The 17,002-nt window shown below is 47.0% G+C and overlaps 1 protein-coding gene across 1 annotated transcript in view; it reads right to left on the reverse strand.

Annotated features, from left to right (window-relative positions):
* Nucleotides 1–17,002, reverse strand: part of LOC142824431 (etoposide-induced protein 2.4 homolog) — an 84,769-nt gene that overhangs the window by 54,661 nt on the left and 13,106 nt on the right. The window contains exon 3 of the mRNA XM_075916376.1: nucleotides 15,265–15,410. Coding sequence (XP_075772491.1) covers nucleotides 15,265–15,410 — 146 coding nt within the window. The remainder of the gene's footprint in view (nucleotides 1–15,264; nucleotides 15,411–17,002) is intronic.

Below are 17,002 nucleotides of genomic sequence, written 5' to 3' on the forward strand. Positions count from 1 at the left end.
TGAGTAGCTAGGGGAATTTTTTTTTTTTTTTTGTGCTTGACACAAAAGGAGGCCTGGGGGCCAAAATGCAGTCACACACGTCCCAAGTGGGCTTCCAGATCAAAGCGCTACAACACCTCAGGAAGACAGCTGCTTGAGCACCACTGCCCTAATAACAGTCTGGTATATGGAGCTGAAAAAGTCGACCATGAATAAGTAAGGATAATAATGCCAGGAAGGAGGGTAGAGGAGAGGACTTGGGGCATGAGGGTGACGCTTACCTGGCTTGGCACCCTGCTGCAGCAGGGAAAGCCTCCAGGTAGCACACACTTGTTCCTGGAGGGGGGGGAGAAAAGGAGGGAGAGGAAGCTCAGTCCCCGTACCCCCCATGCAGCAGGGATCCCAGAGCAGCTGCAGCGCCAGGTCAGGCTTCCCGCTGGCAGGGCATGGGGGGAGGGAGGGGTGTAGAAACCCCAACCTTCCCCACCAGACCAAACTCTGCCTCTTCCCCAGGAAGCTGGGGAGGGGCGTGAGGGAGAGAGCACAGCAGCACATGTGGGGGCAGCAGAGCCCAAGCGCAGCCTGGGTGGGAGGGAGCAGAACCTGAGCGCACCCTGGGTGGAGGGGCAGCACAGCCCGAGCGCACCTCAGGTGGAGGCCAGCAAGCCCGAGCGTGCCCTCGGGGATGGGGGGGCAGCAGAGCCCGAGTGCGCCCCGGGCGGGGGCGAGGAGAGGGGAGAAACAGAGCCCAAGCAGAGTTCCGAGCAGGCAGCAGTTTAAAAATGCTGAGATCCGGGAGCAGCTACTCGGCGCCTCGGACCCAGTCACCCCTTCCCCTCCCAGCAGCAGCGGCCACTGTAAAAGCTGCCACCAGCACACATGGAGGAGGAGGAGGAGGAGGAGGAGCAGGCTGTGCGGCACTGGAGGCCCTGTGGGACAGGGGCAGTCCTGCAGGGTGGGGAAGGGGCCATGTCGTGTGCGGGGGTGGGGCAGCCAAAACCGCGCGCTCCCAGAAACCCGCCCCCGCCAGCAAAGCACCAATGGGGGCTGCCTACGAGCTCTGCAGGGGGTGGGGGAATAGAATTTTTTCACGGAACCCTGAGTTCCACTTTGTGGTACCCCGGGGTTCTGCGGAGCACCATTTGGAAAATACTGATGTAGAACATGGTAGTTGTATTGTCCGTTAGGACATGAACAATGCAGTTGGTAATGGAGGGAGTGAAGTGTCTGCATGCATTCCTGACCACTCAGAGCTTGAGAAGGTTGATGTGCAACAGAGCCTCATGAGGTAACCACCTTCCCTGCACTATGTGGTGGTGCATGTGTGCACCCCATCCTATTAACTTGGCATCCACGGTGATCTGTACCAATGGCTCGGATTGAAGGAAGGGAAACCCAGCAAGGAGGTTGTGATGGGAAGTCCACCATTTGAGAGTCTAGTACATGTACCAGGATGATGATTCACTTCCCGAAAGTATGCTGAGATCGTTTGTAGACCAAAGTTAGCCAGTGCTGCATAGCACGGAAATGGAGATGTGCATATTGGACAACATATGTAGTAGCTGCCATATGGCCCAACAACCAGAGGCAGGTATGGACGGTAGATGACAGGTTCATGGACAGGGTAGTCACCAAGTCCCGAAGTGCACTGAATCATTGGTTTGGTAGGTAGGCCTGGGCTGATATAGAATTGAGGCGAGCCCAGATGAATTTGATGTCTTGAATAGGACTGAGAGTCAACTTCTGTTCATTTATAATGAGTCCAAGATAATCGAATAGATGTCTAGTCTTGGAGACCATCTTGGACATCTCTGTCCGTGATCAGCCTTTGATTAGGCAATCGTCGAGGTATGGGAAGATGATGACCCCCTGTTGTTGAAGATAAACTGCCACTACTGTGAGTACCGTAGAGAAGACGCCGGGAGGAGGTGGGGGGAAGAAGAGGCGAGGAAAGGCCGAAGGGGAGAAGCGTGTACTAAAAACGATCATTCCCCCAACGTGAAACAGAGGTAATGTCTGTGGGAAGGATGTATTGTGACATGAAAGTATGCAAACTTGTAGGTCAAGGGCTGCAAACCAGTGCTAGAATTATTGAAGCCAGTGTGACCATTTTGAAGCGCTGTTTGTGCAGGAACTTCTTTAGCTTGCGAAGATCCAAAATTGGCTTCCAACCTCCCCCAGCCCCCCCAATACGCTTTTCGGTAAGGAAGTAGGTTGAATAGAACCCTCTTCCCCATAGAGGTTGGGTACCCTCTCTATTGCCCTATTTGGAAGGGGTGATCGATGTCTTGCCCGAGAAGGATCTCGTGAGAGGGGGTTCCTGAAGAGGGACGGGGAAGGAAGAAGCGATGTGAAGGGTATAGAGCAGGGATGGGCAATAATTTTTGGTGGGGGGCCACTCCAAGATTTTGATAAGTGGTGAAGGGCTGCACTTCTCTGTGGAGGGGGGTGCAGGGTCTAGGATGGAGGTTGGGTGCAGAAGGGCGCACAGGGTAAGGGACTGGGGTGCAGGAGACAGCATGAGGTCTCAGAGTGTTTGGGTGGAGAAGGGGGTTGTGACCTGGGTCAGAGGATTTGGGTGTAGGTTCAGGGAAGGGGTATGGGTGCAGGAATGGATTCTGGCCTGAGGGAGGAGTGTTGGAGGGGGTACAGGATCTGGGAGGGAATTGTCACCTGGGGCAGGGGGTACAGAGGGTTTGGATGGTGTTCTGGGGGAGGAGGGTGCAGGAGGGATTGGGGTGCCAGAGGCAAGCGCTGGCTGGGAGAAGTTTACCTAATTGTCTCCTGGCCGAAAGACCCATCCTGCTTGAAAATACAGACTGCTCCGTCCACGAGGCTCCCAACTCCGGCTGCCCCAGTCTCTCAGGCCAATCTCTCAGCTCTGATTGGCTTGCTGTTTCCAGCCAATAAGAGCTGAGAGATTGACTGAGGTCAGTTCTTATTGGCTGGTTGTTTCTGGCCAATAGGAGCTAAGGATTGGGCTAGAGACGAGGAGATGGCATGAAGCCTCCCCCCTCCCTGCAGAGCAGAGAAACGTAGGGTCTGTATTAAACGTGGCAGCTACGTGTGCCTGAGGGTCCCGGCAGGGTGGTCCATGGGCTGGATCCTGTGGGTTGGCCGGCTGGATCCAGCCCCTGAGCCGAATTCAGCCCCCGGGCCGAATTTTGCCCAGCCCTGGTATACAGTATTCCACACTGATGATTTTGAGTACCCATCAGTCTGATGTTATCGAGTCCCAATGATGGAAAAAGGGACATAATCTGTGGGCAAACTGGTGTTTCTGGCTTGTTGTCACTGGATGGTTGGGGAGGTCGGCAGACCCTCAACCAAGTTTTCAAATTTGCTATTTGTCAGTCTAGGAGCCGGAGGAGCGTGCTTGAGGTGGACACTTCCTCTGAAGCCGCTGCCTGGATTGATTATACTCATAGGCTACGTCTACACTGGCCCCTTTTCCGAGAGAGGCATGTTAATTTCACAGGTCGTAATAGGGAAATCCGCGGGGGATTTCAATATCCCCCGTGGCATTTAAATAAAAATGTCCGCCACTTTTTCAAAGTAGAAATAAGAGATCCTCCGGAAAAGGGCTTTTTTCCGGAGGATCGGGGCCAGTGTAGACGCTCTTTTCCGGCTTTTCTAAAAGCCGGAAAAAAGTGGCGGACATTTTTATTTAAATGCCACGGGGGATATTGAAATCCCCCGCGGATTTCCCTATTACGACCTGTGAAATTAACATGCCCCTTTCGGAAAAGGGGCCAGTGTAGACGTAGCCTATGAGTATAATCAATTCAGGCAGCAGCTTCAGAGGAAGTGTCCGCCTCAAGCACGCTCCTCCGGCTCCTAGACTGACAAATAGCAAATTTGAAAACTTGGTTGAGGGTCTGCCGACCTCCCCAACCATCCAGTGACAACAAGCCAGAAACACCTACTTTGAAGTAGGAATAAGAGATCCTCCGGAAAAGGGCTTTTTTCCGGAGGATCAGGGCCAGTGTAGACGCTCTTTTCCGGCTTTTCTAAAAGCTGGAAAAAAGCGGCGGACATTTTTATTTAAATGCCGCGGGGGATATTTAAATCCCTCACGGATTTCCCTATTACGACCTGTGAAATTAACATGCCCCTTTCGGAAAAGGGGCCAGTGTAGACGAGTCCATATAGTCTTTGCTGGGGACGGTTGTAATAGTGGTTCTTATTCCTGTTAAAAGGAATGTCTCTCTTTCTCCGGTATGATGATGTGTACACGCCAAGGGTGCAGAGCACGGTACAAGTCTTTACTGTTGTGAAGGATCTCATCTGTGTTAGCCACAAACAGCTTTTGTTTGTTGAAAGGGAAATCCTCTACTTTAGTCTGTAGATCTCTGGGCACCCTTGCTGCATGTAACCAGCAGGCTCTCATCACCACAGCTGTGGCAGTTGCTCTAGACGCTGTATCAGCAACATCTATGGCTGCTAGTAAAGTAGTACGGGTGATGGTGTGTCCCTCGTGAATGACTGCCCTGAGAATGGGCCTCTTGGAGTTGGGTAGATGTTCCATGAATTCAGACAGCTTGGAGTAATTATTGAAATCATGATTAGTCAACAGCACAGAGTAGTTTGCTATTCTAAGCTGCAAAGTGGCTGAGGAACAGGTATTCCTACCACAGAGGTCTAGTTTCTTGTACTCCTCCTCACTGCTTGAAGATTTGAGCTGGGGAGCTTTAGAGTGTTGATTTGCTGCATCTACCACCAATGAGTTTGGCTAGGGATGGGAAAAGAGAAAGTCTAGGTCTTTGGGATGGACAAAGTACTTACTCTTCGTTTTTTTGCAGCTTGGATGCACAGAGGCGGGTATCCACCAAATAGATACTTCCATTATTGCCTCATCAATAGGTAATGCAATCTTTCCTTGAGAGGACGGGTGAATGTCCTTTAAGAGACGATGCTGCTTCTCATAGACTCATAGACCTTAAGGTCAGAAGGGACCATTATGATCATCTAGTCTGACCCCCTGCACAACGCAGGCCACAGAATATGATCCATCCACTCCTGGAAGAATCCTCTCATCTATAACTCAGATATTGAAGCCTTCAAATAGTTTAAAGACCCTAAGATGCAGAGAATCCTCCAGCTGTGATCTGTGCCCCATGCTACAGAGGAAGGCGAAAAACCTCCAGGGTCTCTGCCAATCTACCCTGAAGGAAAATTCCTTCCTGACCCCAAATATGGTGATCAGCTAAACTCTGAGCATGTGGGCAAGACTCACCAGCCAGACACCCAGGAAAAGTTGTCTATAGTAACTCCTATCATCCCTCCATTGGTCTATTTACCACTGATAATGAAAGGTCAATTAGTTACTAAGATCATGTTATCTCATCAAACCATCCCCTTCATAATCTTATCTGGCTAAGTCTTGAAGCCAGATAGGACTTTTGCACCCACTATTTCCCTTGGAAGGCTGTTCCAGAACTTCACTCCTCTAATTTCAAATTTAAACTTTCTACTAGTCATCTTATATCCATTCATTCTTGTATCCACACTGGTATTAAGCTTAAATAATTCCTCTTCCTCCCTGGTATTTATCCCTCTAATATATTTAAAGAGAGCAATCATGTCTCCCCTCAGCCTTCTTTTGGTTAAGAGTCTCCTTTCATAAGACAGGGTTTTCCATTCCTCGGATCATCCTAGTGGCCCTTCTTTGTACCTGTTCCAGTTTGAATTCATCCTTCTTAAACATGGGAGACAAGAACTGCACACAGTATTCCAAATGAGGTCTCACCAATGCCTTGTATAACGGCACTAACACCTCCTTATCCCTACTGGAAATATCTCGCCTAATGCATCCCAAGACCATATTAGCCTTTTTCACAGCCATGTCACAATGGCGGCTCATAGTCATCCTATAATCAACCAGGACTCCGAGGACCTTCTCCTCCTCCGTTACTTCCAACTGATGTGTCCCCAGCTTATAACTAAAATTCTTGTTATTAATCCCTAAATGCATAACTTTACACTTCTCATTATTAAATTTCATCCTATTGCTATCACTCCAATTTACAAGGTCATCCAGATCTTCCTGTATGATATCCCAATCCTTTTCTGAATTGGCAATACCTCCCAACTTTGTGTCAACCGCAAATTTTATGAGGACACTCCCACTTTTGGTGCCAATGTCAGTAATAAAAAGATTAAATAAAATTGGCCCCAAAACTGATCCCTGAGGAACTCCGCTAGTAACCTTCCTCCAACCTGACAGTTCACCTTTCCGTATGACCCGCTGTAGTCTCCCCTTTAACCAGTTGCTTATCTACCTCTCAATTTTCATATTGATCCCCATCTTTTCTAATTCAACCAATAATTCCCCATGTGGTACTGTATCAAATGCCTTACTCAAATCGAGGTAGATTAGATCCACGGCATTTCCTTTATCTAAAAAATCTGTTACTTTCTCAAAAAAGGAGACCAGGTTGGTTTGGCACAATCTACCTTTTATAAAACCATGTTGTAATTTGTCCTAATTTCAATTAACCTCAATATCCCTAACTACTTTCTCCTTCAAAAATTTTTCCAAGATCTTGCATACTACAGATGTCAAACTAACAGGCCTATAGTTACCCGGATCACTTTTTTCCCCTAATGGACTTGCAATTTCACGTGCCAGTTCCTTTAATATTCTTGGATGAGGATTATCTGGGTCCCCCGATTTACTCCCATTAAGCTGTTCAAGTTTGACTTTTACCTTGGATATGGTAATATCTACCTCCATATCCTTATTCTCATTTGTTATGTTACCTTTCTCCCTAAGCTCTTCATTAGCCTCATTAAAGACTGATGCAAAGTATTTGTTTAGATATTGGGCCATGCCTAGATTATCCTTAACCTCTACTCCATCCTCAGTAATTAGCGGTCCCACTTCTTTTTTTGTTTTTTTTCCCATTTATATGGCTATAAAACCTTTTACTATTGGTTTTAATTCCCTTTGCAAGGTCCAAATCTACATGACTTTTAGCCTCTCACTTTGTCCCTACATGCTCTAACCTCAATAAGGTAGCTTTCTTTGCTGGTCCCTCCCATCTTCCACTCCTTACATGCTTTCTGCTTTTTCTTAATCACCTCTCTGAGATGCTTGCTCATCCAGCTTGGTCTAAAATACCTGCCTTTAAATAGTTTCCCCTTTTTTGGGATACAGGCTTCTGATAGCTTCTGCAACTTTAACTTAAAATAATCCCAGGCCTCCTCTGCTTTTAGATCAATAAATTCTTTAGTCCAATCAACTTCCCTAACTAATTTCCTTAATTTATTAAAGTTAGCCCTTTTGAAATTAAAAACCCTAGTCTCAGATTTATTTTTGTTTAGCCTTCCATTTAATTTGAACTGAATTAGCTCATGATCACTCGAGCCAAGGTTGTCCCCTACAGCCATTTCATTTATGAGGTCCTCACTACTCACCAAAACCAAATCTAAAATGGCATTCCCCCTTGTTGGTTCAGCAACTACTTGATGAAGGAATTCATCGGCTATCAAATCTGAGTTCTATTATTATTACTAGCACTTGTTCTCCAATTGATAGCTGGAAAGTTGAAGTCTCCCATGATTACAGAGTTTCCATGAGTATTTATTTCATTAAGAATAGTGCTAGAAATGTAGCCGTGTTAGTCTGGTGTATCTGAAACAAAATACAGGACTATGTAGCACTTTAAAGACTAACAAGATGGTTTATTAGATGAGCTTTCGTGGGCCAGACCCACTTCCTCAGATCAAATAGTGGAAGAAAATAGTCACAACCATATATACCAAAGGATACAATTAAAAAAATGAACACATATGAAAAGGACAACTATTTTGATTTGATTTGATTTGTCCTTTTCATATGTGTTCATTTTTTTAATTGTATCCTTTGGTATATATGGTTGTGACTATTTTCTTCCACTATTTGATCTGAGGAAGTGGGTCTGGCCCACGAAAGCTCATCATCTAATAAACCATCTTGTTAGTCTTTAAAGTGCTACATAGTCCTGTACTTCATTAAAAACATTAAAGAGGTCTCTATCCATATCCAAATTAGATCCTGGTAGTCTATAACACACCCCAAACACTATCCCGGAGGAACTGATAGTTTTCTTCCGCAATATGATTTTTGCCCAGAAAGACTCTATCTTCTCCATACCATCACTTATTATTTCTTTACAATCTACCTCATCTTTGATATACAATGCGACTCCACCACCTTTACCCTTATTTCTGTCTTTCCTAAATAGCACATACCCTTCAATACCTGTACTCCAGTCATCCCTAGTATTCCACCATGTTTCTATTATTCCTATAATATCTGGTTTCACTTCCTGGACCAATAGCTCTAGTTACTCCATTTTGTTACCTAGGCTCCTCGCATTGGTGTACAAACATCTTAATTTTTGCTGTTTGGCCTCACTCACATTCTTTACCCAATTTGGCATAGATGTTGTACCTCCAATATGACCTATTAGACTAGTATCTACGCTACCCTTCTTCATGTCCATTCTCCTACCCCCAGCTATATCTTTTCTGACTTCTTTTTCCTCCCTCTCAATGCTAAAATCCGGCGTAGAGATTACCTGGACATCTCCCAACCATCTCCCCCAAATTTCTAGTTTAAAGCTCTCTTAATCAGTTGAGCCAGCCTCCATCCTAGAAGTCTATTTCCCTCCCTACTTAGGTGAAGTCCATCCCGAGAGAACAGTTCTCTGTCCATAAATGCCTCCCAGTGACCATACATCCCAAAGCCCTCCTTATAGCACCACTGCCTGAGCCATCTACTGTGCATCATAATCCTGTCACATCTTAGTTGCCCTTCTTTAGTGGGATTCCGCCTGTTCCTAGAGATCACCTGAGCTTCGATTTCCTTAAGCTTCTTCCCCAGCCTGGCATAGTCTCCCTTGATTCGTTCCAGCAAGAATCTAGCCATATCATTTGTTCTTACATGAAGGATGATCAATGGATTCTTTCCTGCTCCCTTTAGGATCCACTTCTCTTTTACCTCCTAGAGCTGAACCTCTTGGCTGGTGACTACTCTTTTAAAAAGCTCTTGGAACTGTTTCAAGTCGTCTGTAGAATGTGTGACTTCTGGTATTACAGCCTCATCGAGACATGGAGATGGATTATCCTCAAAGGCCTGTTGGGCTTGTGTGATGCTATTTCTCAGCAGGAATTTGGCCCTTTTCCGCCTCTTCTGATTCTGCTGAAGTCAGCAGGGTTTGGGGTGGAGAGGCTGCTGGAAGCTTCCTCGGTGATGCAGATGTACTCATGGAGCGGTGTCTCTTGGGTTCCCAGTAGTCCTACACTGCCCCCCAGGGAGGGTAATATCTAGAGGGGGATATTGCCAGTCCAGGTACCACTGTGAATAGTGAAGTCTTTCATGATAATGTTGAAGTTGACAAGATGTAGCTGGGGAGGAATGCTGCCAAGAAAAAACATTCCTCTGCTCATATTCAGTAACTACAGCGCTTTCATGTGTCAACGGAGGTCTAGTGCAGTGTGAAGATAGGCATGGGGAACAAGCTGACAGAGGGGGACCCTCGAATGAGAGGAGGGGAGAGTTTGGCTGAATGCTATAGGTTTCAGCTACTATTGTGCAATTGGCTTCTGTTTGCACTAAGTAATTAGCCTGCTGCGCCTGTGCTGCAGCCTCCGGTGGGAGGGACCTCCTTGTAGGTGTCAGCTTGGCAGGAGGTGGTCCTGAGGACTTGCAGGGTAGTTTGGCAGGAGGTTCTGTGCTCATTCCCGGCACCAGGTGAATAAACGCGGCAGCTGCGTGTGCCTGAGGGTTCAGGCAGGGTGGTCCACAGGCTGGATCCTGTGGCTTGGTGGGCTTGGGTTGCGGTGGTGCCATGGTTTGTCAGCATGGTCTCTCTGGTGCCACTGATGAATGTGCCAACCCTGAGACAGTGCAGGGTGTGGCTGTGGCGGTGCCTGATAAAGGTCTCGTCGCCAGCTTAGCTGATGTACTCAGCACATCCCCGGTATCCAATCTGGGGGACGGCTTTACAGGTAGTCATCTCGCCAGAGAGACTTTTGCCCTACAGAGTTTATGGAGCAAGGCAGACACGGATCTGTGTTTCACGTCTCACTGAGTTTAAAGTGAGTTGGGGCTCTTCGGAAGGCCACAGAGCCCTTTCAAATATTATCATACGGAGCCACAGTTCTCGGTCACATGCCTCCCCCAACCATCTTAATCAAGAATTGTGCCTATCCAAAACTAGCATGGGATTACATTGGAGACATTTTCATTTTTCAAAGACATTACATGAGAGCCAGGCATGGTAGAGTATTGATGAAGCTCAGGCTGTCTTCTTTCTTCTTCTTCTTCTTTTTTTTTTCTTTAAATGGGGAAGCAAAGGGAGAGAACAAATGAAGTGGAGCATGAGGGAAATCAGAGCTGCTGCCGCTGAAGCGGTCCGTTAGGACCGGACCAGGGAAAAACATTTTTTTAAAGAAATAAAGTTGTAACAAGGAATCAATTAACAATGATGAAACAGTAACAAAAAAACAAGCATAGTAACAAGAACTGTGTGAAGGGAACAAGCCCCTGGGGCAAGAGAGATAGGAGCTCCGTCCGCAACTGAGGGCTGTTAGAGAGGAACTGGAAGAGGGAGGGGGAGAAGAGGACAGCTGAGCACGCGAAGCACCAAACAGTCAATGGGGCAAAGCACCTCCTCCGCGTGTGCAGCCCAACAATCATCTGCTAGGAAAAAGCTCTGAACTGCGAGTCCAGGAATCACTCGTCACCAACAGTGGAGCACTCACGGGGACATCAACCGAAGAAGAATCAGGAGGCCCTTCATGCATTACACAACAGAGATTAAAAGCTGCATTGACTAGTGATGACGCCACCTACTCAGCTGCAGTGTCTCCAACTGTCTCTAGGGTCTGTAAATATTCTCTTGTCTCAGGGTAACACCGATTCCATAAGCAACCCTGGTTACAGAGTAGTATGGCCCAATGTGCGGCAGCTGCTCCTTTAAAACACCGCCTCTGGCGTTTCAAAGGGGCAGCGCCATGGTGCCTGGGGTCAGCTGCGGACTGCCCAGCTGATCCCAGGCTCCCATGGCATTTCCCCGGAACCGGGGATCAGCTGGAGAGACTACCCGCTAGCCCCAGGCTGTACGCGGAGTTCCACATTCCTCCTTTGAAATATACAAGAGCCCCAGTAGAGGCTCTTGTACATTTCAAAGGAGGAATGCGGAAGTGCCTATCGACTAGTCAATTAACCACATTTTAACAACCCTAGTCTCAACCCCATGTGCTTCATTGCAGGGTATGCACACCCAGTCACACCAGCAGAATGGTTTAGTGCATGCAATATAGAAAGCAGGGGCACACCTTACATCCAGGGAGTGTAATTCCGTATCTCTGTCCTGGCATGGGGTTTAGGGAAGAAGACAGGGAGAAAAAGATCCTGATTGACGTGAAAAGGCAACACCATCTTGGGCATAAAGAATGGATGGGGGCACAACTGCATCTAATCCTTATAGAAAACAGTATAAGGTAAGGCTTGGAGGTAAGGGCTTGCACCCTGGTAGAAGCAATACCTACCAGGAAGGCCACTTTATAAGAGGCTGACTATTCAGCAGGTAGCTAGGGTCCCAATAGGGGGCCATGACTCAAGAGAGCATCAAATTCAAGTTCATTGATTATAATGGCTGCTTAACCTGAGGGCAAAGCCAATCCAAACCCTTAAGGTGACAACCCACCACCAGATCCCTGAAGAGGAAACTTCACTCCTGAATAGCTGCCAGATATATTTTAATAGATGAGACAGACAGATCTTAGCGAAGGAGGTAGTCCAGAAGCAAGGGAAACATGGCCTGCTGGGAAAGAGTACCTTATCAAGGCACCACAAAGAGAACCTCTTCCATTTGGCAAGGTAAGTAGAGGGTTTGCGGCTGCTTATTAAAACTTCTCTGACCGAGTCTGAGTCTTGGAGTTCAAGGTGGCTTGGAGTTCAGGTTCACGTGGCACAGCTGATTGAACTCCTGCGTCCACTCTGTCCTGTCGAATTTTGAGGAGAACCCTAGGTATTAACAGCACTGGTGGGGAGATGTAGATACTTTCCACCTGTCATGGATGAAGCAGTATCTGATAGGGACTGTTGACCTGAAAGGAGCAGAACCACAGGAACTTTCTGTTTAGGCAGGTCACAAACAGGTCCACATGGGGATGACCCCACCCTTGGAAACTGGAGAGGCACATCTGCCCTAAAGAACCAAATCGAGGAATTGAAAGGGCCAGCTGAGGTGATCCAGGACCACTCGTGGGATTTGGAAGGGCCAGTTGAGGTGATCTGCAAGGTTGTTTTACATGCCCAGAAGGTACAAGGTTTGCATGTGATCATCGTGAGAAATGCAAAGATCCCAGAGGGAGATGGTCTCCAGGCACAGGTGAGAGGAACAAGCACCACCCTGTCAATTGATATAAAACATCAATGTGTTCTTGTCGCTCATCACAATGACATACTTGCCCTGTAGGTGAGGCAGATACACCTGGCAAGTAAGCAGGACTCTCCTGTGTTCCTGGAAATTGATATGCAACATCATTTCCATGCAAGACCATAGTCTTTGTTTGCAAATCGTTTAGGTGTGCCCCCATGTCTAAGCATCCATCACCAGGGTGACCTCTCTCTGGGCCTGCAAACAGGACCCCAGCACACACTATCTAGGGCTGCATCCACCAGACAAAGGATGGCAGCATTGCCAGCAGCATGGTAACCAAGTGGTCAAGACCATCTCTGGAGTTGAGAAGGGCCCCAATGAACTCGATTCTTTGCATAAGAATGAGCGTGGCACAATGAGGAGCAGGCCCAGATGGGACGACATAGCCTTGACCAGTTCCATATACTCAAGCACCTGATGCAGTGACCAGCCCTTGATCAGCCAGTTGTCCAGGTACAGGAAGACCTGCACCCAGTTCCTGTGCAGGAACATGGCCACCACAGCCATGCACTTTGCAAAAACCCTAGGCACCATGGCCAGGCCAAAAGGGCAGCACTGAACTGGTAACGATGGTCTGTACCATAAAACAGAGGAAATGGCGGTGGAGATATGGAAATGTGCATTCTTGATATCGAGGGCAGTGTACCAATCCCCTGGATCCAGTGAGGAAATGAGTGAGGCCAGGGATACAAGGCGAAACTTGAGCTTTCGTATGAACACATTCAGGTTTCTGAAATCCAGTATGGGGCACAGACCCCTTTTGACCTTTGAGATAAGGAAGTGCCAGTAGTAAAATCCTTTGCCCCTGAATTCCTGCTGGACCTCCTCTATCATCATCCTGCGTGAGAAGTGACGTCACCTGCAGGATAAGGAGTTGCTTGTAAGAAGGGTCTCTGAAGAGGGACAGGTAAGGGGGCAGGAGGAGGAGAGGATACAGAATTGGACAGAATATTCCACTCCCACTGTGCTCAGAACCTAGCAGTCTGACGTCATCTGGGCCCAGGCTCAGCAAAAGTGGGATAGATGATTCTCAAAAGGAGCAGACAGATGCCCTCAGATGCACCCTCAAAAATTAGTCTTGGGCCCCAATGGTTGCTTGGAGATAGAGACCAGTGTCAAGACAAACGGGTGCGGACACTCACAGCAGTGGGCTTCTCACAGTGCCAAAGATGACACCGGTGCTGGGGCAAGCTGTGGAGCCATAGTCTGTGTCTAAGGCAGAGCCACTGGTGCCTGACAGGGCCCATGCATTGACGCTAATGGTACCATGAATGCAGATGTAGACCGGTGCCACTGAGGGAAGGTGCTGCGCCTCAAATGTTACTGTCACCACCAATGAGGTCCCGTGCAGCCCCAAACATGTCCAGCATGGAGTCCTCCTCCACTACCACTCACACCGGGGAATCCTCCAATACCAGGCTCAATGGACCAGCCTGTGGGGCCAGAGTCAACAGTGTTAGGAAAGAAGTATTCTGCCCTGGTAGGCTGGGCGCAGTACAGGCTGATTCCAGAGCCTTACTAGATCTTCTGGAGGGCAAACAGCCTCATCCGTTGTCCTCTTCTTGCATGGTACTAGGGAATGGGACTGGTTCAGAGAGGACAACCCCATTTTTAGTGCCGGGAAACCGTGCCAATTCTGCTCTTCAAGGCATGGCACCAATGAGGCTGGCGCAATGCGCACTATGGCACTGGAGTTGCTGGCTGAGGTCTAAGTGCCAACTCCACAAGGATCACTATAAGCCGCTGGTCCCTCTCCATTTTGGTTTGCAGCTTAAGTATAGTGTGTCTGCAGGGGATTTATCAGACAGGTGACCCTCTCCAAGACACTTCAAAAGCAGGTGGAGAGAAGATCTCCTCTGGGCATATGCTTGCCACACTTTGCACATTGTTTGAAACCCTTGGGCCACTGCATGCCCCAGGAGCATGAACAATAGGAGAGGGAAATACACACATCCCAAGCTAACTACTTTAAGTAAATTGAACAAACTAATCGAGAAACAACAAAACCAACACAAGTATGCTATGCTAGAGACTGACTATTTGTGAAGCAAGAAATCAGAAGCTGCAACGACTGTCATTTGCAGAAAAAAGGAACTGAAGTGGGAGTTGGGTTGGCAAAGGTATGCATACAACATTGCAAGGCATCACCACAGGGGACACCAAAACCGACCCAAAGGGTCCCACTAGGGAAAAGTCTTGACAATTGGACACACCATATATGCATATTGGAATATGCATGAGCAATCACTTGAAGAACCCTTTTATTTTCAACCCTGTCATTAACCATGTACATTTTTTTGAATCCTGCTATGCTCTTGGCCTCAGTGACATCTTGATGATATCTTGTGGAAGTGACTGCCACTGGTGTCTTGTTTACAGAGTGTATTTCCTTTAACACATTTTGCATTTGTTACCTGTCTGTTTCAATGAAAATTGGCTCATAAATCCAATTTTAATCACAAAGTATTTCAGAGAAATTCTTACTACATTGTCTTTCAGTTAGTAAGTCCCTGCTATTAAGGAGTGTATTTTCAGCTCAATATATGGAGCGGCAGGTATGAAAATTTGCATATGTGCAGAGGGAAATAGCAGTGTAAATGTCAAATACCCATTCTCCTCAAATTCCCTCCTACCTGGATTACTCTGAAATATCACACATACAGACAAATCTTGCAGACTGGTCCTAATTCAGTGTGATTTTCAATTTTTCCAATCATTTAGGACCTCCATGGTCATATTCAGAACCATTCTGCTTATAAATGATTTTTTTTTGTCTCCTAGCCTGATGGTGGACTGAGAGGGCACAAGCAAATTTGCTAGTATTTAACACTTAAGCTCCTTTCCTCACTTCTCTAGTTTCCGCTCCTCACTCTGAGCTCTCCGTTGGGCAAGCACACTGCTTGCTCTCCTTCTTCTCTGTTCTTCCCTTTTCTGTTGGATTCTGGCATCCAGCTTGGAGATTGTGCATATCCCCCAAATGGAGTCCTTAATTCCCTGCAGGCACAAGAAAACAGCACATCTGAACTCAACATACTTTCAGCAAAGTAAATGTTAAAAGTGATATAGTTAGTTAAAAAATTATCTTCATAAAATTACCCACATTATCTAACCCCCTACATGACAGAAACTGAAGGAATTTTACAAATCATTTCATTATGATAATTGATTCAGTTTACTTTTGTGCATGCCAGTTAGCTTGAACCAAAAAAAATTGCTTGGACAGTTTCACTTTCTGGTGCATGCACTGGCCTAATTTTCTGTCTTTCAGCTATAATCTCATATCTTCCCCTGGAGAATTATAAAGATTTTCCTTTACAGAGGTCTATAAAATCATGACTGGTGTGGAAAAAGTGAATAAGGAAAAGTTATTTACTTATTCCCACAATATAAGAACTAGGGGTCACCAATTGAAATCAATAGACAGCAGGTTTAAAACAAACAAAAGGAAGTTTTACTTCACTAGGTGCAGTCACTAGGTGGGACTCCTTGCCAGAGGATGCAGTGAAGGATAGGACTTTAACAGGATTCAAAAAAGAGCTAGATAAATTCATGGTGGTTAAGTCCATCAATGGCTATTAGACAGGATGGGTAGGAATGGTGTCCTTAGCCTCTGTTTCTCTGGAGGTGGGTGACAAGGAAGGGATCACGTGAGGATTATCTGTTGTGTTTCCTCCCTCTGGGGCATCTGGCATTGGCCACTGTTGGCAAACAGAATACTGGGCTGGATGGACTGTTGGTCTGACCCAGTCTGGCCATTTTATGTTCTGATGTTCCTTGCATTTTGAGCCAACATTTCCATTAATGTTAGCCTTTCAAAAAAATAGTAAACAAGGCCTACATTTTGGGCATACAGGCAGTCCCCGAGTTACGCGGATCCGACTTATGTCGGATCCGCAGTTACGAACGGGGCCCTCCCTCTCCCTGGTCTCCAGCAGACCAGGGAGAGGAAGCAAAGCGGCGGAACACGCGGGCAGCGGAAAGCCCAGATGCGTCTGGGCTGTCCGCTGCCCGCGTGTTCCGCCGCTTTGCTCCCCGTCCCCCTGGTCTGCAGACCAGGGGGACGGGGAGCAAAGCAGAGCAAAGCCGCGGAGCCTGGGGTTCTTAAGTTGAATCTGTATGTAAGTCAGAACTGGCGTCCAGATTCAGCTGCTGTTGAAACTGATCAGTTTCAGCAGCGGCTGAATCTGGACGCCAGTTCTGACTTACATACAGATTCAACTTAAGAACAAACCTACAGTCCCTATCTTGTACGTAACCCGGGGACTGCCTGTACTAAATTTGGGCAGTGGTTTCCCGTTCAATGAAAATCTCATTGTCTAGGTGGGTTTGAGGGGCTGATATATAAAAACTGAAGACTATAACGTCACAGATGTGCATGGTATTTTAAAAGACAAGGTCCCAGCCCCAAGGAGTTTATAGTCTAGTGTAGACAGATGTAGTGAAAATAGCATGTCTAGCGTAGTGAAAATAGCATGTCACAGTAGCAGGATAATAAAACAAGGAAGTGGGAGACTCCTGGGACTGCAATTATTTTTATGTAATCTTGACCATGCTTGAAAGTGGCAACAGAGAGAACCTGTGGCAAG

The sequence above is a fragment of the Pelodiscus sinensis genome, unplaced genomic scaffold (genome assembly GCF_049634645.1).
Source record: "Pelodiscus sinensis isolate JC-2024 unplaced genomic scaffold, ASM4963464v1 ctg35, whole genome shotgun sequence".
Lineage (NCBI taxonomy): Eukaryota > Metazoa > Chordata > Testudines > Trionychidae > Pelodiscus > Pelodiscus sinensis.